This window comes from Strongylocentrotus purpuratus, unplaced genomic scaffold, assembly GCF_000002235.5.
Source record: "Strongylocentrotus purpuratus isolate Spur 01 unplaced genomic scaffold, Spur_5.0 spur5_scaffold_9, whole genome shotgun sequence".
Classification (NCBI taxonomy): domain Eukaryota; kingdom Metazoa; phylum Echinodermata; class Echinoidea; order Camarodonta; family Strongylocentrotidae; genus Strongylocentrotus; species Strongylocentrotus purpuratus.
Window position 1 is genome coordinate 28,224,279 of NW_022145615.1, and position 25,143 is coordinate 28,249,421.

The 25,143-nt window shown below is 37.7% G+C and overlaps 2 protein-coding genes across 2 annotated transcripts; one reads left to right on the plus strand and one right to left on the minus strand.

Moving 5' to 3' along the window:
* Positions 1 to 330: 330 nt before the first annotated feature.
* On the minus strand, positions 331 to 18,551 carry LOC581772 (ubiquitin-conjugating enzyme E2 Q1). Its single transcript, XM_781758.5, has 10 exons — positions 18,237 to 18,551; positions 15,966 to 16,070; positions 15,372 to 15,473; positions 14,354 to 14,472; positions 11,048 to 11,144; positions 10,472 to 10,620; positions 7,834 to 7,924; positions 6,428 to 6,631; positions 4,663 to 4,729; positions 331 to 2,503 (listed from the first exon to the last, which is right to left on the minus strand). Exons 1-10 carry the CDS (start codon positions 18,396 to 18,398, stop codon positions 2,472 to 2,474), a joined length of 1,128 nt encoding a protein of 375 aa, XP_786851.4. The 5' UTR covers positions 18,399 to 18,551; the 3' UTR covers positions 331 to 2,471.
* Positions 18,552 to 20,257: 1,706 nt separating this feature from the next.
* Positions 20,258 to 24,467, plus strand: LOC577989 (40S ribosomal protein S6). Its single transcript, XM_775406.5, has 5 exons — positions 20,258 to 20,388; positions 21,804 to 21,935; positions 22,503 to 22,713; positions 23,172 to 23,321; positions 24,034 to 24,467. The coding sequence occupies exons 1-5, from the start codon at positions 20,383 to 20,385 to the stop codon at positions 24,270 to 24,272; spliced, it is 738 nt and encodes a 245-aa protein (XP_780499.1). The 5' UTR covers positions 20,258 to 20,382; the 3' UTR covers positions 24,273 to 24,467.
* Positions 24,468 to 25,143: the final 676 nt, after the last annotated feature.

A 25,143-nucleotide genomic window follows, 5' to 3' on the forward strand; every position in this document is an offset into this window, starting at 1 on the left:
CATGTATCCGTCAAACAACACATTCATATAAATATGGAAAAATAGATGAACGTGATGTCGTACTTGTCATTGTTGCTTCCACCTTATTGTACATAACATAAGTCAACATCGCTCTTTATTAAACCATATTTCAAGTATGACTGAAGGTCTTATGTAAATCATTTGCCTTTGTCTGCAAATGCATCTAAGTACATGAATAACAGGTCAAGACACACAACTTACAGTCTTTACTACAGAGATGTATATATCAGCTTTTAAAAAATGAGGCCCCTCCCCCCCCCCCAAAAAAAAAAAAAATAATAATAATAATAATAAAAATAACAAAAAGTCAGATTTCATTAATATCATTGAAAAACCTTAAAATGTCATCTTCCATGCTTAAAATCCTAAAAAGCTTATAAAATGGATGTGTTCACAGACATAGCATTCAAGTTTTTGAATGTTAAAAGGACATGGCTATCTATTTTAGTGAAGATTGCTTTGTTCTTGCTTATATTTTGACACACTTACTCTTGGGCAATTCCGCAATTTGGAATATGATGAAAGTAATCAATCAGCAATTACAAAATAAATCCTCTTCATTTCATGTATAATCTTTAGGGTTGCAGACATAGGATCCCTCTCATCATACAATGGCCATTTCACTCAATCTGCTTTGTCAATACAAACTATACATACATATAAATGTGCTACTCTTCAAGTTTCATTTTAACACTCAAGGAGTTTGAGCTGCACTTAGACGACGCTTACATAGAGTAACCGCATTGCCCCATTTTTAAGAGAAATCATATTCTTTAAGTATATTTTTAACTTATGGCCCATTAGATATTCCTAACATCTAGTACAAATATACAGAAGAAAGAACCATTTCAAAGAATTCATGCTATTTTTTTCTTTCTGGATAAACATAAGGGAGGAAACACTGTATGGGGGCAAAGGGAAACGACAGGAACATACTGGATAGGTTCCTTGCTGGTTGTGCCACGCCCATTTGATTTATTGGAGCCCATTACCTGTTGAGAGCACTGGTAACATCAGTCTCTCTTTATAGCTGTGAAACATGGACACTGAATGCAGAGATGGAAAAGCAAATCAATGCTTTTGAGATGAATTGCATGAGTATCCACTACACTTTGCATACGTCCAAGAAGAAAGTGAGAGAGATGATGGGGAGCTATATGGGGGTACACAATCACTTCATCACAATTTGTTTAAAGACAGTTGCAGTGGTTTGGGCATGTTCCTTGATGGGAGAATAACTTGGCAAAGACTATCTTGCAAGGAGGAACTGATGGAAGAAGAAAGAGGGGCTGACCGTGGACTAATAACATCACACAGTGGGCAGGAATGTCATATGATCAGCTAACTAGAACAGCTGAAGACAGCTGGAGAACCTCTGTCTCATGGTCCATTAGATAAAGATGACCTTTGATATCAGAGTTGGCTTCTCTATCTGCAGAAAATACTGCATTAGACGTAACTTTGAACACTTTCTGCTTTGCCCAAATTTTTAACTACGTGCAGACTTCTGAACTATTGGATAATGAATATCCTTCCATCTGAAGTATTACTGTTGTATGTAGGAATCCCATACAAAACACAATTTTCTTCTTGTGTGAGAAAAAGAATTAGTAAATATTAAGATCCTCACATTAACTATTGCTTTTACATAGCAATTAACCTCATTAGCAATGGATCAAATATGAGATGCATTTTATACGATAATCCTCTGAGAAATTTGAAGGATTTCCATACACATTGTAGAACCATGATTAAATACACAATGTAGGAAGGCTATGACGTGCGATTGAGCGTATAATCCATAATATTCTTCCAAACATGAACGCAATCCTTGTACAAAATTAAAACCGGGATAAAAACGGTAGAAGTCCGCAGAGCGACTTGGAAAAGTCGGTTGTAACTCAGTGTAGCTCTACCAATCCAAGGACTTATCCAAATGCATGAATAACATGATCACATCCATCTTTCCCACTTGGTTCAAGTCCAAAACACCAGCTGATGACCTTGCTGACATTACAAAAATAATAGTTTACAAATCGTTGTTTACCGTCATAATGTGGCACTCCGCTCAGAGCTGGCATAATTACATTTTAATCTCAATCGGCCTTGAGTTCTGCTGGAAATGAAACATAAACGCTGCATACCGTACAGGGACAGACAGACTGCACTCTACGTTGCCTCCAGGATTGGCAATTGTTTTTTCGCTGGAAGCGCTCCACGCAAACGTTTTCCACGAGATGATGATGATGATGATGATGATGATGATGAATCTTTACAAAAGACTGATTTATTTCACTAGCAATGTAATATCCATAATATCCATGTTCGTAGTTTATCAATCACAATCACCACCTGCCAGAAAAGGCAGTTCACGTAAGTCCAAGAATCTGGGAAAAGTTCAATTTGTCTTTGTAGATAAACTGCTTTGCATTGGAAAACATGACAGTCTCCTAGCCATCCTCCTTGGGTGGTGTGAACCAGCCTAATGGAGTGAAGAAAAAAATTATATGATTTTTTTATAGAGAATATTGCATGAATAATGTACCTATATTGCATAGAATAAAACACTAAGCAATGATTATGACACCTTGAGGTTTCAAGGCTTCTACAACAGTGTTTTTATGCCTCCGTTACGAAGTAGCCGGAGGCATTATGTTTTCGGGTTGTCCGTCCGTCCGTCCGTCCGTACGTCCCGTTCTCGTGATCGCGTTATCTGAGGAACCGATTGATGGATTCCTGCCAAACTTTGGTCATGTATGTATCTTGCAGAGCCGATGAACTGATTAGATTTTGGGGTCACGAGGTCAAAGGTCAAAGGTCACAGGGCTCATTATGTATGCAAAAACAGCTCGTGATCGCGTTATCTGAAGAACCGATTGATGGATTCCTGCCAAACTTAGGTCATGTATGTATCTTGCAGAGACGATGAACTGATTAGATTTTGGGGTCATGAGGTCAAAGGTCAAAGGTCATAGGGCTCATTATGTATGCAAAAACAGCTCGTGATCGCGTTATCTGAAGAACCGATTGATGGATTCCTGCCAAACTCAGGTCATGTATGTATCTTGCAGAGACGATGAACTGATTAGATTTTGGGGTCACGAGGTCAAAGGTCATAGGGCTCATTATGTATGCTGAAACAGCTTGTGATCGCGTTATCTCAAGAACCGATTGATGGATTCCTGCCAAACTTAGGTCATGTATGTTACTTGCAGAGCCGATGAACTGATTAAATTTTGGGGTCATGAGGTCAAGGTCAAAGGTCATGCGGCTCATTATGCATGCAAAAATAGCTTGTGATCGCATTATCATTGGAACAGATTGATGGATTCCTCCCAAACTTAGATCATGTATGTATCTTGCAGAGCCAATGAACTGAGTAGATTCTTGGGTCATGACGTCAAAGGTCAAAGGTCAAAGGTCATGGGCTCATTATGTATGCAAAAATAGCTTGTGAACGCATTCTCATTAGAACTGACAGATGGATTACTATTTAACTCGGGACATCTTGCAGAGCCAATGAACTGAGTAGATGTTAGGGTCATGTGGTCAAAGATCAAAGGGTCATAGATGTACATGTATATGAGAAATTGCTTGTAATCACGATATTCTGAGAACCCGTTAATGGATTACAATTGAACTTGAATTTGAACAATTTCTTCTGTTTTGGTTTGTAAAATTGCTCTATGACGGAGGCAACATTTCGACTGCGCGCAGTCGAAGTTCCATCTAGTTAGAATTGAGTTGAGAGATATACCAGTAGATATTAACATAGATGCACAAAACAGAGAGATAGACAAAGAGAGACAGACTGACAGATAAAAAGACAGACTGACAGATAAAAAGAGAGAGGGGGGAGAAGAAAAAAGAGACAGACAGAGAGACAGAGAAAGAGAGAGAGGGGGGGGGGGAGAGAGAAAGAAAAAAAAAGGGATGGCAATAGCTAATTTCTATGTTTTTGATCACAAGCTAAGGTTTACTGATGATTAATCCCACCATTAAAAGGTAAACGGATGCTTGCTCTGGGGGACATGTTATTCAATCTTTAATTTCTCAAAGATATAGGGTTATGACTTCAGATGTGATTGGGTTTTAGGTTCACTTTAGGGCTAGGGTTAGCCAGGCCACACATGTAGAGGTGTTGTAGTCGAGCGATTTGAGCACTTGTGGGTTGTGGGTTCGATCCCTGACAAAGCACTAATGTACTTTGGCTAGGCATTAATCTACATTTCCCACTCCATACCAAGGTGAGAAATAGGGATTTGGTAGGATGTTGAAAGCCTTTGTATTAGTAATTGCCTCATGCCCTCACAGTGATTATATGGTACGAATTCTCACCTTGGGAGTGAAGAAGGTGAAAATTGTGCATGAAGGAATTTGATGACCAGGGTAATAATATCTGTAAAGCGCTTAATATGAAATACCATCTTTGAGCGCTTTACAGACATTATTACCCCGGTCATCGGATTCCTTTACACACAATGTTCATGAATGAATGATGCATTTAGAGACGGTATTCCATATTAAGCGCTATGTAAATCCAGACTACTAATATTATCATTATCATGTACATTAGGTACCATCCTATATACGATGGAATTCAATCGTGAAATACCAAATCGTAGAGGAGTTACATCTCACCATTCTTTTCATGAATTTGGACTAGTGACCTGAAAGACTGCTGTGCCCTCACAAGACTATATTGACTCTGCCGAGAGAAAAAAAATACAAGTGAAGCAGATATATTCATGTGATAATGACTGTAAAGAATCAAATTTCACAATAACAATCATGACTAAACTCTGTCTACTGCACTGTTTCCTTCTTCTTGGGGCTGACTGTTAATATTTGGCACTTTTTTATTTAACAAAAATGTGTGCATGGGACTTTTACAATTTGCATTAACTGAGCAAAGATGAAATAAAGTGCCATTGTTTCTCTAAGAAGGATACTGCACAAGATTCCACAATTTCATTGCTAAATTTCTAATAATTATATAATATTGACTGGCCTTGAGGGGTATATCAGAAATATTGACCAAGCTCAGATCATATTGCCCCGAGTCGAAAGACGAGGGCAATATGGTCTTAGCGCGGTCAATATTTCTGATATCCCCCGAAAGTAAAGCCAGTCAATATTTTTATTGTTATCCAAATCGGACATCTAGAGCAAATACAGACATCCACCATGACAATCTCAAGAACTGAACAAACTTTGTCAAACCAACACTGTGCATCCAGTGCTTGACACAATTTTCGATACACTACAAACAGTGTGTATTTGGTGTGATTATTACGTCACAATAGAGTGCGCGCAAAGTGCGCAGGTTCTCGTACGCATAATATTAATAGATGCGCAATGAAAATGCGAGACCGTGGAAATACCAAGGTATATTTTCACTCGTCTCTACACGCAAAGTCAATACGCGCAGGGAGACCAATGAAAATACAAAGAATATACCCCTCCGTTCCCACTGCTAGTGAAAACTAGGGCAATACGGTTTTGTAAATGACCAGCTCAGATGTCTGATACGGGTAATAATATAGAATATAGAAAGGTTTTATTGAACTAATTCCTTCGTCACAGTCTTACAACTAAATTGCCATTGGAATACAATTGAAAAGTACAATAGCAAATATCGTTGAACAACATTCACAAACGTTTGTGTAAGATTTATAGCACTACTTTATGCAAAGAGATGTTTAAGGTTGATACGTTGAGTAAGATTTCACATACATGTACATGTATTTGGTATACCCTAAATAAACTCTCTGATACAAGCTACTGCTCTCTTTACCAACTATATATTTTTGGGAAATCCAAAAGTCTGTGGATGCAGACTATGAAGACTACATTACCATTTCATAGCAAACAAAATTTAAGGCACAAAGATGGGTATTTCCAGAGTTTTAAGTCCAAATGACTCATAAGAATGAAAAAAAATCACACTTGTTATATGTATCATAACAAAATCTCCTTCTAATGACCATTTGAATCATCAGTATAATTTCATTGAGACAAGATTAGTGAATTTCACTTTATGATCAACTATGGCCCATCTCCTAAAATGGCAACTGACTGGAATACTCTTAGAGAAGTGGACATTATGCACTATACTGTATAGTAGTATTGAATTCAGAGAAAGGAGATAATAATACTGTACATGCTTTGGTTTGGTTACTTGTAACTGGAAAGGTACTTCATAAACTAAAGCTTGTTTTTGTTATTGTTGGTATTATCATCATAATCATCACCATCACCATCACCATCGTCATCATCGTCGTCATCATCGTCATCAACATCATCACCATCATCATCATCATCATCATCATCATCATCATCATCATCATCATCATCATCACTATCATAATCATCATGATTACCATCAATATCATCATTTCCTCACCTTGCCGGCCCCAAATTGTATCCTGGCCTTGCCTTTGACTAGCGTAGCAGCAATCTGAAGGATGACAGCCTCAATGGTATAGGCACTGCTCCAACCCTGCTTAGTAAGCAGCTCCATACATATTGCACCACCCCCTAAAACGTATCCACCTGTTAGGATGGGCCAAACCACCCGCACGAACGGAGGGTCGTAGGGGTAGTGCTCCTAGACAGAGAGAGATGGAAAGAAAAGTAGAGGAAATGAGAGAGAGAGAACACAAGACATACATGTACCATGAATCAAGAAACTAGGTTGGATAGATGATAAATAATAATAATAATATTTAGCTTTTATATAGTGCTTAATACAAATGTCTCTAAGCGCTTCATGAAATGCCAATATTTCAGGTTTTGATTCAATCAAATTTTATTATTATATGGCATGACACTATCCAGTATCTTGACCAATCACAATTCTCATGAACATGTCGTTTTACATGTTAATGACTTGTGAAACAATGATTCAAAATTTAGAAAGGACATCTTTTCATTCATTCCTCCCAAACAACAAATGCACAAAGCATGACACAATGTGGTCAATGTCACATCCCACACGGGTGCAAACAGGTGGTGTAAGTGTATCTGAGTTAGCAACCCAAATGGTTAGAGCGCCATCTTGGGCAACAGACTTTCATAGACAGAGTTTCAAAGACAAACATGGAAGATTTGATGTTTAAGACAAGTTGATGAATATCTGCAACATCTTCATAGCTGCAGACAACTTATTGACTAACAGTATGCAAGAAGTTTTCACAGAGTTCAAAGAAATGAAGCTTGGCTCATAAAGATAGCTAAACAAGAATAAAAGAAACACTCCCATAAAAGCTTTGCCAACTTGTTGTTTTTGATTGGCTGCAGTTACAGTGAAACTCTGTCTATGAAAGTCTGTCACCCAAGATGGCGCTCTAACTTTTGGGTTGCTAACTCAAATACACTTACAGGTGGCATCGCTCTGGCCACATGGGTGCAGTTCAGAAAATTATGTCATCTCTATTTCATTAAAATTGTATGAATTGCCAAAACTAATTTCAAATAGCAACTTTTCATTGGTGTTTGCAGAGATACCTGATCACTGTACAGCTATTAACCATTGATGCACAAACATTTATAGATTTATCAGGATAAGTAATATATCTATCTCTCTTCTCAAAAATAGAGAAAAAGTCATTTTAAGAAAACTACGTCATCTGTTCTCTGGGAAATAAACTATCTTTGAGTCACTCTTGAATAACAAAGCCTAAGAAATACTACATGTGTGGATAAAAGCTTGCCTACTAATTATTTGTTTTTGAATACCATGTTACTATCACCTCAACCAATGGAAGTTTTCTGTATCTATCGATCGTGACGGATAATTGTGATTCTTACCTTGAAGGTCATATTGAGGAGTATATGATCCTTGCCTTCTTTCTCCTTTAGTTGACAAAGGTCTGCATGGAGTGGACTGTCCGAATCAACTCTGTGAAAGGGAAGTTAAAAAGAAAAGGTTGAGTTCTGCTAATTTGGCATAGGTGAACAATATCTGAGCTTTCTCATTCTTAATCGGAGAAGAAATGTCCCCTGAAAAAGATTACTCGGAGGAGGCGCCATAGCTCAGTTGGTAGAGCAGTGGTCTCGTAATCTAGTGACCCAGGTTCGAAACCAAAGCGATGCGCTAGTGCCCTTTGGTAAGGCATTAATCCTTATTACCAGCTCCCTTGGAGAGGACCTAAAGCTGTCGGCCGTCTGGTTGCTTACTTACAAGCATTAATGCTTTCTTAGCAGCCCGGTAAAATAACCACCAATAACCAACAATAACCAACTCTTCAAATGCCCTCATATTCAAATATGACAAAGAATAGCTTAAATGTTTGGAGAAAAAAAAAAAACATTCACGCCATATATGGCTGCTCTAGAATTCGTTTGGTCAAAAATAAGGGGTATGGGCAGCGCTCAAAATACACGGGGGCGGTGGGCGATTCGCCCCCGTGAGCTCCATAATCGCCCCCGTCAGGTTGCTCACGGGAGCGATTGCAAAATTAAAAATCGCCCCCGTGGAATTATAAAATAAAGATTATCTTTTCTGATATAACTTTAACACAAAATTGAGTATCAATTTTCAAACCTTAAAGGTAAAGACCAGTAATGGTCATGCGATTGCATTGTGAAAGAAACGTGAAATCAATCAGAAAAGGTTGATCATCTAGCATCTAGCATCTGCAAGGTTCTGGAATCATCAAAATGATAAGAAATTTGGCCCATTCTTCGTAAAGTTACAAGCACTATACACAGAAAGATGTATATGGAACTACCCTATATCTCTCACAGACCATGAGAGAAACAAATTTACCAAATATATGAATTAGGAGGCGGTTTCCCGGCAAATTTTTGATCATCATGTATTAGTCAAAACATATTCTTTCACATGATTGGTAATGAGAGCTTCCATTTCATTTTTTGAAATTAGGGCGTTTCCAATACTGGTCTTTACCTTTAAACCAATGAAATGGAGCTTAGATGGCGCTTTCTCTACCATCTCTACGAGTATCACCGATACAAACAACGGAAGCTCGCGGTGCGGCCGTCAGCACAGTGGCTATACTGCGCTGGTACTACCGGTGTGCACGCTGACGCCCAATATCTGCTGGAACTGGAGATCGATGATCGCGCAAGGACTGAAACATGGAGAAGTTTTTCGTTGTGAAAAGTTTGAATCCTCTGAAATCTGGTGATTCTTAAAGACCAGCAAATAATGTAACTCGACCAGTAAATCAATATTGAGAAGAAGAAGAAGGCATAAGATGTTGCAGGGGCGGATCTAGGCGGTTTAGGGGGTTTAATTCCCCCCCCCCCCCCCCTCCCCCTTGGGCTGCCAAGGAAAATGTGATGTGCATAGAAAAATGCTATCATGTGTCCAGACCTACACAGTATTAGTAGATGTCAGTAGATGCCAGGAAAACACCACTTACGGGGGTTCAAAATAGCAAAAACAAAAATCGCCTCGCCGCTATGCGGCTCGTGAACGATGCTCCACATCGTATTTGGGATGCCCCCCCCCCCACCCTTAGCAAAAAGCTTGATCCGCCCCTGTGTTTTGGAAGGATATGGTAAAGACTAAAAATAAATAAAGAATGTAAATAAGGTTGCTCCGAATAATGAGGAGGAAATTATGTGCAGAACGGGAAGAAATGGAGAAAATGTCGTCACGGGGGATAAAAGTCAATAACAGCTATGTAACAAGTAAATTTCTAAGAGGGAAAATACCGACTTAAATAAATGATATTGATAAAATCAGACCTGCCAACCTCTGGAGTTCAAAAACTGTATTCTTTAGTCCCAAAAGTTGTATTTTACTGACAAAAGTTGTATTCTTGAAAATAAACAAGAATTGTTACGCGGATCAATGCCTCTTACAGTTTCTACATACAGGAAGAATTTTTTTTATTGATCATTGGTTGAATATGCATGATTTCGTCATGACTGGTGTGTTCGATCAACCAATGAACATCCCCAAATTGCCGATGTGAGATGCTTGTAGGATACTTTACAGGACAGAATGGACATTTTGCCATTGAAAATGGCGGATGCACACACAAAATACTAATCAAAAATTAAAAATTAAAAATTGTATTTTATTAAGGAAAATCGTACTGTCGTATTTGCTTCTAAAAATCGTACTAAATACGACTAAATCGTACTGGTTGGCAGGTCTGTAAAATACCAAGGAGTTTCACGGGTACCAATTCAATGGAAATTTGTATTAGAATAAGAGCCCCCGTCAGCATCAAAAGAGCCCCCGTGAGAAGGCTCACGAGGGCTCTTTTTTTTTTGGAAGAGCCCCCGTGGGCAAAAAATTAATTTGAGCCCTGGGTATGGGTCAGGGTTACAATCGTGTTTTAGTTTAGGTTTAGGGTCAGGGTGCATTTGTGAATAGTTTTTGGTCCAGGGATTCAGTTTGAATTAGTGTAGGAAATAACAGTAGAGCATTTGTTGCTTGAGCATGTGACGTAGAACAGCTGAAACTTACGTGTATATCTTGACATTCCAGTCATATAAGCTGTCATTGACCAGGTCTACTGAATACATCTTTTTCTTCTTGAAGCTGTCCGATCTGTAGATATCCCTTAGTTCCTTCATCAGCCTATCTGTAGCTCCTACCGATCCGGACACAGAGCCCTACATTCAAACAAGTTTTTTTAATTTGTTTAATTAAGTAGAGTGTGTGAAAGGAACACATTGTACACGCCATGAGAATGATTCACAGTAAATATTTGCAACATAGTCTGTTGAAAACAATTACAGGTGGAGGTTACTGTAGAGAAGTCAGCATTTACACTTCTGCTGAAAGAGATTATCTTTCTGAGAGATTAAGTAATCAAGTCAGAGGAATATATATTGTTGTTTTCTTATTGTGCTTATTATCAGAATTTGCTTATTACTTGAATTAGTACAAACAAATAATGCCATGTACCTGAAAACAAAGTAATATATGTATAATGAAATACAGTTCATGGGTTATAAAAATACACATGGGCTTTAATATAACAAACTACAGTCATTTCACATAATAAATACAATGCAAAAACTGTCACTGAGGGCATACCTTTAAGTAATCTTTCCTTTGATTTGATTTCAGTCTTGCTAGCACTGCAAAGTTTTCTGCATCAATTTCCTTTTCGTCGTTGTCCTTCTCGTTTTTGCTGAAAGTAGGAAAGCAAAATAAAGACAACAACAACAATTGTTGCTTGTTAGCTTGTAATAAACATATATTGAAAGCAATTGTTTGTAACATCTAAACCATATTTTGAAATATCTATCAGTCTAAGGGATTGGGAGTTCAGTATGGGAATCTTTGGTAAAGAGGACATGTGTTAAACAAGGTGGATTAAAATACCTTCAGTATATGTATATTATCTCTTTACAATGATGCTATAATCACACATGATACAACCCCACGGCTGCGGCAAAATAAAATTACACAGAAAAGTCCACTTCACGTTTTACATGTTCAACATAAGGATAAGAAATACACTTTTTGAAGGGACTTTGTTTTTAGGGGGGCACATGAATATCTTTTGTCCACTGCAATCTTCTTTTTGTAGCAGTATATTGAGTCATATGTAAATAAGGCTACATTCTTCATGATTAAAGCTCCACTGCACTACTGATAACTACTTGCACCCTCTATTTAGTAAACAATGCCTAATCGGTGACCATTGGTACCCCATGATGCCCTTTTTCTTATGTTAATTGAGAGCTTATTTGATGAGATAACCACCTGTCAGTGACCATGCAGGGAAGTCTACTCCCTCCTGGCCAAACGAGTGCAGTGGGGCTTTAAGAGCAGAATGCAGAATGCTCCACCTCCCAAATTTCTTGTGAATAACAGTGTTCCCTCTCTCAACCGTCTGAAATATCAAATGCATTTAATGATATGTTCTCTCTTGTGTTTAACCCCTCTGGGTCAGTCAGTGATGAACCACCATCTGGTTCATTACCAATTCCACAGCTTTCCTCAATACAGGTACAGGTTCACAAGGTAGGCAACCGCCTCCTTCAGCTCTCAGCATCTAAAGCCCCAGGACCTGACGGGGTTCTTCCCGTTATACTGAAGAACTGTGCCCTAGAAATATCTAATCCTCTCGTCCATCTCTTTAAAATATCCTTTAATACAGGCAAATTACCAGATTCTTGGCGTCGGTCAAACATTACTCCTGTCTTTAAGAAGGGTGACAGATCAATCATGTCAAACTACAGACCAGTTGCCCTCACTTCTGTTATATGTAAGGTTCTTGAGCAAATTGTTTCTTCTTCCATTCTCGAACATGTAGAAACATGTGGTCTCCTCAATCCAAACCAACACGGTTTTACACAGAAACGCAGTTGCGTCACCAAGCTTATCAATGTCCTACAAGCTTGGTGTACAATTCTTGATAAAAATCGTCCTCCTCGTGTAGATGCAGCTTTCCTAGATATGTCCAAAGCATTTGATAAAATGCCTCATCACATCCTACTGTCTAAACTATCTGCACAGTTTAATGTCACAGGTACTCTCTGGAAATGGATTAAGTCCTTCCTCGTTGGACGATTACAGCGTGTAATTTTTCAGGGTTCCTCTTCTCCCTGGGTTGATGTGACTTCCGGAGTGCCCCAGGGTAGTTGTTTAGGCCCTCTCCTTTTCAACCTTTTCATCAATGATATTTCCCTCCCCCTTTCTTCTAAATCTGTTATGTTTGCTGACGACATTCTGATGTTTCGTACGGTGCAGTCACCCAATGATGAAGAGAGGTTTCAAACTGATTTGCAACTCCTACATGAATGGGCCGAGCAGAACCAAATGGCTTTCAATCCCTCCAAATGTAAAATACTCCATGTAACTAGGAGCAGGAATCTGCAACCCCCAATATACAAACTCAACACGTCTGACCTCTCACGTGCCCCTTCATATGTTTATCTAGGGGTCACAATTTGTGCTAATCTACAATGGAACACACATATTGATAATATCGTCAAAAGGGCCAACCGTCTCCTCGGGTTCATTAGAGTAGTGGCAGGTCAAGCTTCAACACAAGCCATTTTCTCTATTTACAAAGCTCTCATTCTTCCAATACTAGAATACGGATGTCCAGCCTGGCATCCTCACACCCTCAAACAAGAGCAGCAATTAGACACGTTCAGCGCACAGCCACACGTATTGCCCTTAAACAACGGAGAGGCGACATGTCCTATGAAGATAGACTCACTACTCTTCACTGGTCAAGCTTATCTTCCAGGAGAGACTATCTCCTTCTTTCATTCACTTTCAAATGCCTCAGTGGTCTCAACCTTTGTGAGGCTCTTACTGAATCCACCCAGATCAATTCCAGGCGGCAAGAGGTACTTACATTCCGCCACCTTCCTTCTTGGACACAGTCACTTTTTCTTTCTCCATCTCACCGCTTTCCAAGACTGTGGAACAACCTTCCCACAGAAATAAAAGATACTGCTGTACTTAATTCTATTCCATCCTTCCTTTCAACACTGAAACAATCTCTTCTCACTGTTCATTGAACTCATTAAATTCAATGTAAAACAATGTATTGATAATTATTAATGGTAATATTTTTCATACTCTTGTCTGATTTCAAATTCTGTCCATTTCTCTCAAGCTGATCGTCACTTAAAAGCAACTGTTTAAATATTTTTCTGTGCCTTTTTGGAAACCCTAAGATTAATTATACATCTTACCTAGATCATAACTGACTAATTTGTTTATTTTGTCACTTAGAAATAATATCAATATTGCAAGCTCATTTCTTTGTTCCGTTCAGTACATATTAGGCTTCAGATTACAATTTTATTCATTTCATTTTGTAAGTTAGAAATTATTGTTAAGCATTTTATACTATTATGTAACTTTCCTCCCCAATAATAATCATATCAAATGTTTCTAATGTAAGCACCAAGTTATTGATTTGAAAATTTATATATTTATGTGATGAACGTAAAGACATAATGATGTAATGAAAGTAATCAAGGATATAATAGTAATTGCTCCAACTATTGTTATCCTGATATATATATATATATATATTTATTTATTTTCTCATATTGTGAATTTTTATTCTGTTCTTTACTCTTAATTTTCCAGGATGCAGACTGTGGGGGGTGACATGCTTTCGAGTAATAGCAATTTAAATTGCTTTTGTCACCCCTGACCAGCAGATTGTATCCTTCTCTCTATCTCCTCTCCACTTTCATAAAGCTGTTTGAATGTATTATGAAATGTCTATGTATTCTCTGATTGTTATACTCATGTATGTTTTCCGATTGGTCAAATAAATAATAATTAAAAAAAATATAAAAAATTTTTCATGCAGACTAGGTGGCCCTTTAATACTCAAATAACCAAATCTCAATGAAGTCTTACCTAGGTTCATCTTCCATTTCATAATGGTCTAAGCAATCATCAACCTCATGGACCTCTTCCTCATCATCATCATCTGGTATTTCATCTTCATCTGCACTAACCATCTCCTCATCATTTCTCTGGTAGAAAAAAACAAGTCAAATTAATGATGGGTAATGCTGATGGACTTTGCTAGATACATAACTGAGGAAGTTCTCTATTCCAACATCATATGATAGACCCCATGGGCTAGCTCTGCAAGTGTTTTGTAACACTGGTAAGAGATTGTCAACAAGTTGTGAAATTTAGTTCTTTTTATTGGATTCTATAAACCTAGTAAAACAATCAGTAAGAAAAAAAAAGGTAAGAAAAAAAAAGCTAAAAACAGATTTTCACATGACCCTTTTTTTAAAGGCCAAGTTATCAAACAAAGCATTTAGGAAATGCTATTGTTTATCATTCTGAGAAAATGGGAGAGAATTAAAGAAGGTGAGAAAAAGACTATACACACCCACCCGATACTCCAAAGCATGGCTACTCTGCTTTTGCATTTAACCCACCTCATTACTAGCTACCCCCCCCCCCCTTTCAGGCTTCCCGACACCATGGAATAGTCTGCCCTACATGCTGGAACAGCCCATCAAAGGTAAAGACCAGTTTTGGAAATGCCCCAGCTCAAAAAATGAAATGGAAGCTCTTATTACCAATCATGTGAAAGAATATGTTTTGACTAATACGTGATGATACAAATTTTGCCAGGAAACCGCCTACTAATTGATATATTTGGTAAATTATTATATCTATCTCGACTGGATAGATATACATGTAGGGTAGCCCCTTATACATCTCTCTGTGTACAGTGCTTGTAACTGTACCAAGACTGGGCCAAATTTCTTATCATTTTGATGATTCCAGAACCTTGCAGAACACACAAATACTTTTATGCTAGATTCCACAACGTTTCTTTCACAATGCAATCGCATGACCAGAACTAGTCTATACCTTTAAGCTCAAATGGGGTGGAATATGATAAGCTTACCTCTGGTGGTAATTGTCGCACAAGATGAGGCAGACTGACTGGTAGATTTACATTATGAAGCTTACACAGTTCACACACTAAATGTTTCACATGCCGCAACAACTGTAGGCGAGATCATTCAAAGAAAGATACAAAGAAAATTGAATTGAATAACAATTTGCCTCAAATATGCTAAGAATTGCATTTTACTCTGCTTGTATTCTTCATAATATATTCCATGTACCGTACATGTAATGAAACTTTATGTTGAAATATGATCATATTTACAACAGAGAGATTTGAAGTTTTTTCTCACTATTCTCAGTGCATTAATGTACCAGTCAAAAAAGACTTACTTCACACGCCCAGTGAAAAAATGGTATGTGAGGAAAACAACATACACTGCAAACAGTACTATAATCCATTTAATAACCTAATCCAACCTAGGGAAAAACAGGAGAAAAATTACTGTTTTAACTAATTACATGTACATCTAAAACAAAAACAAACCAACAAAATTAATCCTAAGCTGTTGTAGAAGAAAGCAAATTTCAAAGTTCTAGAGAACTTTCAAAGAATACTATTGATTTTGTCAAGTGGTTGTTATGTACTCACCAAGCATTCTGAACCTGTTACATCACCTAATTGTTCTATCACTGTTGAGATAACTGCATCATCTGCTTCAGAGAACCAGACTGGGGGTGACATAGGGTAGGAATCCTATATAGAATGAAAACAAAATACCATAATAATATACACTGTAATGATTTTTATTGTGGATCTGGACAACAGATGTCAGTGGCATACCTCTCAGTTTCTCTCACACAAATATTTCAAGATAGTAACAATCAAACAATTAATTTTCTTCCTAAAATATCTGGCCATATAATGATGAGGCATTGAACATAATGGAAGATGGAGGGGGTGGGGGGGGGGGGGGGGCAAAAACAAAACTATTTTGTTTTTTCACAAAAAAAAGTTGTGTAATTTCCTGGTTAATTATACTCACATGAGTCATAGTCAGTTAGTCATACAGAATGTACATTTGTAGGGGTTATACTCTGCAATCCGACAATAATTTATTCAGAAAACTGTAGAGGAAATTGTCAAAACGTGCGTATTCTGATTGATGTTGAATCTTGTTGATGGCTCCAAGAAAACTACATGATCCAGAAGTGAAGATGTAGTGCTACACATGTACTGCAAAAGGAATGGCTGAGTAAACCCTACATTTCAAAATGTAGTTCAACCAAATTTAAAAAAAAATACATCTGGCCCCACCAATGGAGAGAGCCACTTAAAATTTCCTTGAAACAATTTTGTTTAAAATCAATCACGAAATTATGAACTACAACTTTTGGATTCATGCATAATAAGAAATTAATAATATTCCCATCAAAAGTCTGGAAAATCTTTATTTCTGGAGAAGACGTTATCAGAGTTCTTATGATTTTTTTTAAAATGAAATGGACAGAAGTCTATTACTATTTTGTGTGTACATATATATTTGGCTTGTCACTAATGCAATAAGAAATTTTACCTTTGGGTTTAACGGACAGCTATTTTGAAAAATAAATCACTTCCAAACATGATAAATAATCATTAAACTCAGAGCCCCAAAGTTTTGACACTTACACCCACTTAGTTTTTTTATGACTTTGGAGTATTTTTCATTTGTTGCCTGTTGTGATTAATATCCACACACAATGTATTTTGAGCATTCACAACAGTTGCTGATGCTCCCAAACTGTTAAATAACCTACAATACATGTGTCATGTAGGGCCTAAACAGATTTCTCTTCAACCAGAAATCTCTCAATAACTCCCAATCTCTCAATATCTAAAAACTCACCTTTTCCGTTAAAATCATAATTGTAAATTATTCTTCTTATTATCATCATTATTTTCATTCCTATAATTTCATTAGTTATCATTGTTATTATTATTATTAACATGAGCGCCAAAAATATGAAAGAATAGACATCAGATATAATGTTGTTATGTTTCTCATTTCATTACCCTCACTCACGTCACAGTCACATTAATCAAATGATCACGATGTAAAATATAACTTTAGTATTCGTTAAATCTAATTTCACTGGCCAGTTGGTATTAACTACGTCAACTTAGTCATTTCATTTCAATATGTTCAGTCATTCTTAACAGTACTATCCTGTTGAGTGTTCCTCTATCATGTCTAGACTCTAGTATATGAGGAGTACTTGTGGTGTGGTGTCTACCAACAACTAACTCCAGGAAGCTCAGACGCAGACACTGAAGGCATCAGACTCAGAGCTTCAGAGGCTGCATAGGAAAACGATTCAAACAGCGGGTTGGCGACATTATCTCAAGATATGCATTCATTTGCTGCGCCGCTACCGCGCATGCACACTTTCTCTTCGCCATGTTGAATTGACGATAATGATGGAAGAATCGTCGGGGTAGGACGAAGAATCACCCCCTTTTTCCCATCGGAAGACTTCTTCAAATTATAATTTCAAGTGGCCAGCGAGATGCCCAGAGGAGTTGAGCAACCTAGTGTCAAAATTGTAATTAGATCTACTCCCTTTGCATATTTTGAGATAATGTGGCAAACCCGCTGTTTGAATCGTTTTCCTATGCGGCCTCTGAAGCTCCGACGCCTCAGGCGTCGGTGTCCGTAGCTTCCTGGAGTTACCGACAGACCAAAGTCAAAGACCAAAGTCTAATCAGTGATCACAACTCTCAGTCTCACTCTCACTCAGTCTCAGACATCCATATCCATGTCAACAAGTACCTATTCTACACATTTCACTGACATTAGTATAGATTATTTGGTCATTTTATTAAAAGTATTTTACCACAAAAATGGAAGGAGAGTTTCTTTCATTTTTCTATCCAACTTACTGTGAAATTGCAATGTATGATAAAGACCTCGTCACTTGAACCGATAAACTTGCAAGTCAATTCATCCATGTTCGCCGACAGGAGTTGGAACCTTTCATTTTCTTTGGGGAAATGTGTCTCTAAAATCTTGAGTTCTCGTTTGAGAGAGGCAGCACACGACATTTTGAAACTTTCAAAAGCAGCTACGACGACGTCAAATCACAGTCTCTGTCATTTGCAGTAGCTGAAGATCTTCCTTTTCTCTGTGTGCGAATTAAAGCGACGACCTAAACAAAAGTTCCCATTGAATCGCACTGACCTTCGTGAAGATGGCGGAAGGGTTGTTGAATTATACCACAGAGGGCGCTGTCTAAGAAATATTTTGCTTGGTAATGTGAGTTTTTCTTTGTTTCACGGGACAGTATAGTGGCCGCCAACAGTTGGCAGCTAGGTTGGGGTGGGGGTCCGGAGTGGGGAGAGGGTACATGATACATGCCCCCCCCATAATAAAACAAGTCTTGTAAACCTTAATTACAACGAAAAACATATATGCCCCGCAGCCCCATGCATTCTTCTCACTTTTTTAAAAGTGAAACTGATAGTATATTTATGAATAATACAAAAAAAACATAAAGAACGGTGCTTGATTATAGAGCGCTTTCCACCGAAGTCTCTAAGCGCTATAACAAACAAAATACAATAACCAACAATTACATATGTATATCTCTTTGTGTTTGAAACTAGTGTGTAATTTTATATCTCACCTATTCTAAGTAGAACTAGAAATATTCGTTGTTGCCTTATAGGTATAAGGTCTAGAAACAAGAAATATACTTTCTTAAATATTATTTTTAATTATTTGCAATATGCAATTTATGAATTTAACCGAATTGTCAATGGTTCTATTATTTACCCGCATGCTCTTTTTTTTATTTTTTTTATTTTTTTATTAAAGTCGTTGCTAATATTTTGTTTAATGATATGAATATGTTATCAATGAAAATTCAAATTTCAAATGATTTTATTTCTCATGCAAAACATAATACAAGAATAATTATATCACAACAAATATGCAATGAAACAACAAATATAATTGAAAAAGCACGAGAAAAGAGGAACTAACTTAAAGCAGAGCTTGTTTAAGTGTTAGTTCCTCAGATGCTGTTTTACAATAAAACATGAACAAAGTATGCTTATAAATAGACAAATATAGCTATGAAATTCTATTTTTTAAAAAGAGGAAAAATGGAGGAAAATAGTAGAAGGCAAAAAGAAAGAAAGATTTTTTTTAAAAAGAGGAAAATAAAGGATTGCAAAAGCTCTAGAAAAAGCAAATTAGATCAGTAAAATGAGTAAATCAATAATGATAAATCAAAATCGATTTTAGCAACTGTCCACCAAAAAAAGTTGGTAAATCAATAATGATAAATCAAAATCGATTTTAGCAACTGTCCACCAAAAAAAGTATATTCTAATCTCAATTGCATTAACTCCATCACATATAGATCACTTGAAGTGAGTTTAAGAGATTCAGAAAGAGATTGAGTCGAGATTCAAACAAATCAAGATTTGATCATTTATATGTTTAAAAGTTTAATCTTAAACTTTTTTGAATGTGTATAGACTGGTACTTTGTTATCTATGTTATTCCAAAATACTGGACCGGTTTAAATATATATATACTAGTATATATATATATATATATTTTTTTTTTTTTTTGGGGGGGGGGGGGCAAAAGCTGTTCTCATTCGAGGAGTGTAGAAGTGGTTCGACTGTCTTGTGGGCAGGCACGTAGCCACGGGGGGGGGGGGAGGGGGGCTCGTGCCCCCCACAAATTTCCAGATCGGTTGAACTTTTTTAGACCCCTTTTTTTTTACCTCGATCGATTACATGTATGTGCCCCCCTCCCCCCCCCCCCAAAAAAAAAGTAAAATAAATAAATACAAAAAAATCAAACTCTGGCTACGTGCCTGATTGTGGGGTATGAATGTAGACTATCTCGTTATTTTATGATTTTCAAATGACAGCGTACTTGGAATAAAGTTGCATTTCGTCTGAGAGCTAGGCTAATTTCAGGTATCGCAAAAAAGAAATCCAAATTAGCATTGCAGCAAGTCTAATCTTTCTTTTTCATGTTACGTCTACGACGCTGTAGGCAACATTCAGGATGAAGGTAGCTAAAATGCCTTTAACGTTCACATTATTACCCCAATCTGAAAAATATGTTCAGCGACAGAAACTTTAATTTAGTAATTTTCCTGAAAATGAAATAGAAGTGTGATTTTCGACCAATAGTATGTCGATGAAACGGATTTTTATACCCTCCCGTCGCAGAGCGAACATGTAAAAAAACGAAAATGGCGAGTGTGTGTGTAAAATTGCATTTGGTGTGGGCATGAGTATTCCACGAGATTACTGAATGCATACGTTCAGTTTATGCGTTTGCAACACTTAATCTCATGGATTTTTAATCCTTGTCTACTGAAGGCAAAGATAAAACGATTTTGATTTATACGTCTATAAATAAACTCTGTAAAACGGTCATACTCGTGTGTCGTGACTCTGTAAACCACCCAGTCAGATTTACTTCGCGCAGCCAGTCTCGTCGCAGGATAGGAATGGTAGTGTTTCTCTGCGGGCAAACTCAGAATTTCGGAAGTCTTCCGATATTTAATTAGCCTAGCTTAATCAAAGACTGCCCTAATATTAATAACAATACATTTCAGTTACACGTGGACCCCTAATTTGGAAGTGTCAGATTTAGCATCACAGAAATGTCATGAATGTAAATTGTTAAAGATCCAGTTTTGGAGGTTTGTCTCGAAAGGGTGCGGCGCAGTGTGGTGTTCAACGCACCTTTTCGAGAAAAGCCATTTAAAAATATATTAAGTTAGATCTAGACCCTAGTCCAGGTAATTGTTTGTTGTTTTTCATGTTATTTATTTATTTAATTCAGATTCTTGTAAATAAATGCCATGCCTGATGATCTGCAAGACTAGACCCTAGCTATGTAAAAATTGTTTCATTTAGTTTTCGGTAGGGACGCTGGTCTGAGAAAGGATAGACCTATCCTTGTAAATGTGGACAAATTGCGTCATATAAAATAGGGATCGAACATTTTTTTTTCATCAGCGAGTTTGGGTTCCTGGCGATGCAAAAACGGATTCTGCATGATAAAATACACCAGTTCACCGTCTACTTTTATTGGTTGTCCGTCTTCCCAAAGATTTATTGTCACAACGTGAAACCCCTCTGTACAAAGTCAATGTGAAATGCTTCAAAAAAAATAATTGCGGAATCTGTTTTTCACATTGCCAAATGCGCGGATCGGTAATACGAAACGTCTGATCCTACGAAGATGATCCTCGTTTAGGCAGAGGATCTTTATTCTCAGACCAGCACCCCTACTGATTTGCAATCTGTTTCAATTTTGATTTTTCAATTTAAATGACTTAAAACTAGTTAAATGACAGATGTGAAAAACTAGGCAACGCACCCTTTCGAGACCAGCCACCATCAAATTTTTAGTTAATTTGTCCCATTTTATGTAATCTAATTCTCAATCCTTTCAAATTATTTGTTTTTCAGCTGAATATAAGTTTTCCCGCTGTGGGCACACAGAAGCTCATCGAGGTTGATGATGAGCACAAGCTGAGGGCTTTCTATGACAAGCGTATGGCTCATGAGATGACTGCCGAGTCCCTCGGAGATGAGTGGAAGGTGAGCTCTTTTTTCTCCTTACTTGTTAGCCAGTTGTAGAGAGAAATTCAATATCTTTATATGCAGTCATTTTTTTTCTTTCCTTGCAGACTTTTATTGTAATTTCTTTTCCTTAACTTTAAAAGAGAAGTCAGATTTTGGCAATTGGAATTCTACCCAATTTCATAGTTTGGATACTCTTGCTTTTTTGATACCAGATCTGAGAGTGATGGCTAGGCAAATGATGAAAAGCCAATGAAATTGATTAAAAGCTCTAGGTCTATGCAGGATTCCAGTTAGATTAATATGTTGGTTCATTGGTTAGTAACATGTATTTTGTTTACTCCTTTTTGTTCTTGTTTCTTTTGCTTGTTATTTCTTGGTACTCACGAGTCCTTGTGCACCAGTTCTATATTAGTGTTGAGCTATGTTGTAAGGAATTTGCTTCCTTATTAATAAGGAAGGTAATGTTTATGCCATAAGATTCAGTTGGAAAAGTTTAAATAGTAGGATTACATCGCAACATTCTATTGTGTAGCTGTTTGCGGAGTTCTGACCTTGCTTCTTGTGCATGTTTTTCTTCCGCAGGGCTACGTTGTGCGCATCAGTGGAGGAAACGACAAGCAAGGTTTCCCCATGAAGCAAGGTATCCTGACCAATGGACGTGTACGTCTTCTCCTCAGCAAGGGCCACTCCTGCTATCGCCCAAGGAGAAGGGGAGAGCGCAAACGCAAGTCTGTCCGAGGCTGTATTGTCGATGCTAATCTCTCAGTTCTCAACCTGGTCATTGTCAAGAAGGGTAAGTAGCCTAATGGTTCATTTATATATGACACAAGGAAACTATGATCAGAATATATGATAACATTCTTAATTTGGCCTAATTGCAGAATACCTTTCCACACATCAGCACTGTGTAATAATGATTGTTAAAGGGAGTGGGTCATCAGTTTTCATGTGCAGAAGGCCATAATTGGCCGACGCCAGACTTGGTGGAAATACAATTCATGTGTTTACAAGTCTGCACACAGCGAACCCGTAGGTCCATCAAGAAATACCTGAATGGTGTCAAATTCCCCGTGAGAACCCACTATTATGTGTCTTTAATGTTAAGGTCAGGGGTAGGGTTAGGGTTGGTGTTCAGATTAGGAATAGTCCATAAGGTTAGGATCACTTGTGCAGTGAGGTATTTGTCAGTTCTGATATTCAATAGTCCTGATATTAAATTTCCTGGAATATAATTGTGTATGTGCATTGCAGGTGAAGGTGAGATCCCAGGCCTGACCGACAAGTCCATCCCACGTAGGTTGGGACCCAAGCGTGGTGGCAAGATCCGCAAGCTCTTCAACCTTACCAAGGAGGATGATGTCAGGCAGTATGTTGTCCGTCGCCCACTCCCACCCAAGGAAGGTAAGTAATGCTAAAGCACCCTGTTTATTTCATATAACAGAAAACCCAGGAAACAAGGTGTATGCAATTGCAGATTTAATGTAATCTTCAGTGATTCTTTCAGGGTTGCCAGTATGTGAGGAGTAGTAGAAAGCTGGATTTATACAACTTATTTTGATTTAGTAAAGGGCTTGTGACGTCTACCAGAAGGTTCATTTCACAAACTGGAGGCAGAAACCTGGGCAGAAGTTGCATGGCAAAGGTTTTTAGTCTTTTCAGTTAGTCTCACTAGCTTTCATTCATGGAAACTGGAAAAAAGCACCATAACAACATTTACTCAAAGGAAGATCAAATTGTTTTGTGTTTATGCCTCACCTTGATGTGTAAGATTTTCTTTTGTTCTTTATCCATGTCTTCAGTGACCTTCATTGACTCTCAGCTTGATAGCTTTTCATTTTCCAAGTGAGACAATACCTTCATGGAAATGGGCAAACCCCTGAATAGCCCTTTCTGATCAGCATAACAATCCCTTGTAATTTGTATTTGAATGATAGGGTTTGGCCCCTGGAAATCTAGTTGGAGAGGTCCAATAAGTTCTAAAAGCCCATAATGGTTTGAAAAGGTATTATAATACATGTCATTAGTTGGGATTATGTTATTTGAATATGTGGCACATGCATATATTCTTTCTTCCATCTAATTCATTTGGATCATATCCTTTTCTTTAATATAGGGAGGAAGCAGACCAAGTACAAGGCACCCAAGATCCAGCGTCTGATCACTCCTCTGCGTCTTCAGCGCAAGCGTCACAATGTCGCCATCAAGCGCCGTCGTGCTGACAGGAACAAGCTGGAAGCCGCCGAGTACGCCAAGCTCCTCGCTCAAAGGCAGAAGGAAAAGAGGGACGCAGTATTGAAGCGCAAGAGGTCTGCATCTCTTCGCGAGAGCGCCCGCCAGTCCCAGAGCAAGTAGACGATGGACCGTCCCTCGGTCACACCCACAAGCAAAAAGACCTTCTTGACCTCCATATAATCCACAGAACATTCACACCAACTTCAAATTGCTGGAGAAATGCGAACCACACCTATTCAGCTGTCCTTCCTTTAGGACATGTACAAAGTGAAAGAAATAAACAACTTTCATCAGCCTGCATAAGGCAAACAAAAATTACCTCCGACTGGTCTTGTTTGTGTATTTCTGCAGTTTTCATGGATGAAGAGAAGTATGTGTGTTGATGAGTTAGTGTTATGTGAAAGAGACTAAGAGAGAGTGTGTTCGAAGCCAAAAAGTTTATGGCAAAATTTCACTTAAATTGTATCATAATGTGAAAGAGGATGTCATTCAAAACACACTTCTGCAAGGATTTCCCCCAGAAAATGTGTTTGAAGACAAATGTTGATAAGAGAATACATAATTTGGGTTTTCTGTTGTATGAAGAAAACCTACCTACAAAATGTTTGATGATTATATTTATAATGGCAAGAATAGGAACTTTATTCATACACCTGCATAGCTGCCACCCATTCCCATTTGTTGGATTTTAGAACCCTAGATTCCTTTCTTTTTCTGGATATTTCAGTATGAAAAGTGTTTAAAAAAAGATGTATTCATATTTTTTATGTATAGGAGTAATTTTTACAGGATGCCATACCATTGTTGCTACAATGCTTCCCATCATAAACTGGTTGATTTTTCAGGTCTTTTTCAATTAATAGTACCTAGACATTTAAAATGCATGTAAAACAAAAATAAAGGACTTATGTGACAAAGACTTATTGGAGTAACAATGGTAAGGAATCTCTTTGAATTTACTCCTGTACATCACTAAATGTACCCTGGAAGG

Excerpts from the sequence above, each read along its gene's own strand:
- LOC581772 (XM_781758.5), bottom strand. The coding sequence starts at position 18,398 with ATGTCGTGTGCTGCCTCTCTCAAACGAGAACTCAAGATTTTAGAGACA. Across the intron at positions 14,473-15,371 it reads TGCGACAATTACCACCAGAG|AGAAATGATGAGGAGATGGT; the intron begins GTAAGCTTATCA and ends TTTTTCTACCAG. Across the intron at positions 7,925-10,471 it reads TGGAATGTCAAGATATACAC|AGTTGATTCGGACAGTCCAC; the intron begins GTAAGTTTCAGC and ends TCCCTTTCACAG.
- LOC577989 (XM_775406.5), top strand. Across the intron at positions 21,936-22,502 it reads CCCTCGGAGATGAGTGGAAG|GGCTACGTTGTGCGCATCAG; the intron begins GTGAGCTCTTTT and ends TTTCTTCCGCAG. Across the intron at positions 23,322-24,033 it reads CCCACTCCCACCCAAGGAAG|GGAGGAAGCAGACCAAGTAC; the intron begins GTAAGTAATGCT and ends TCTTTAATATAG.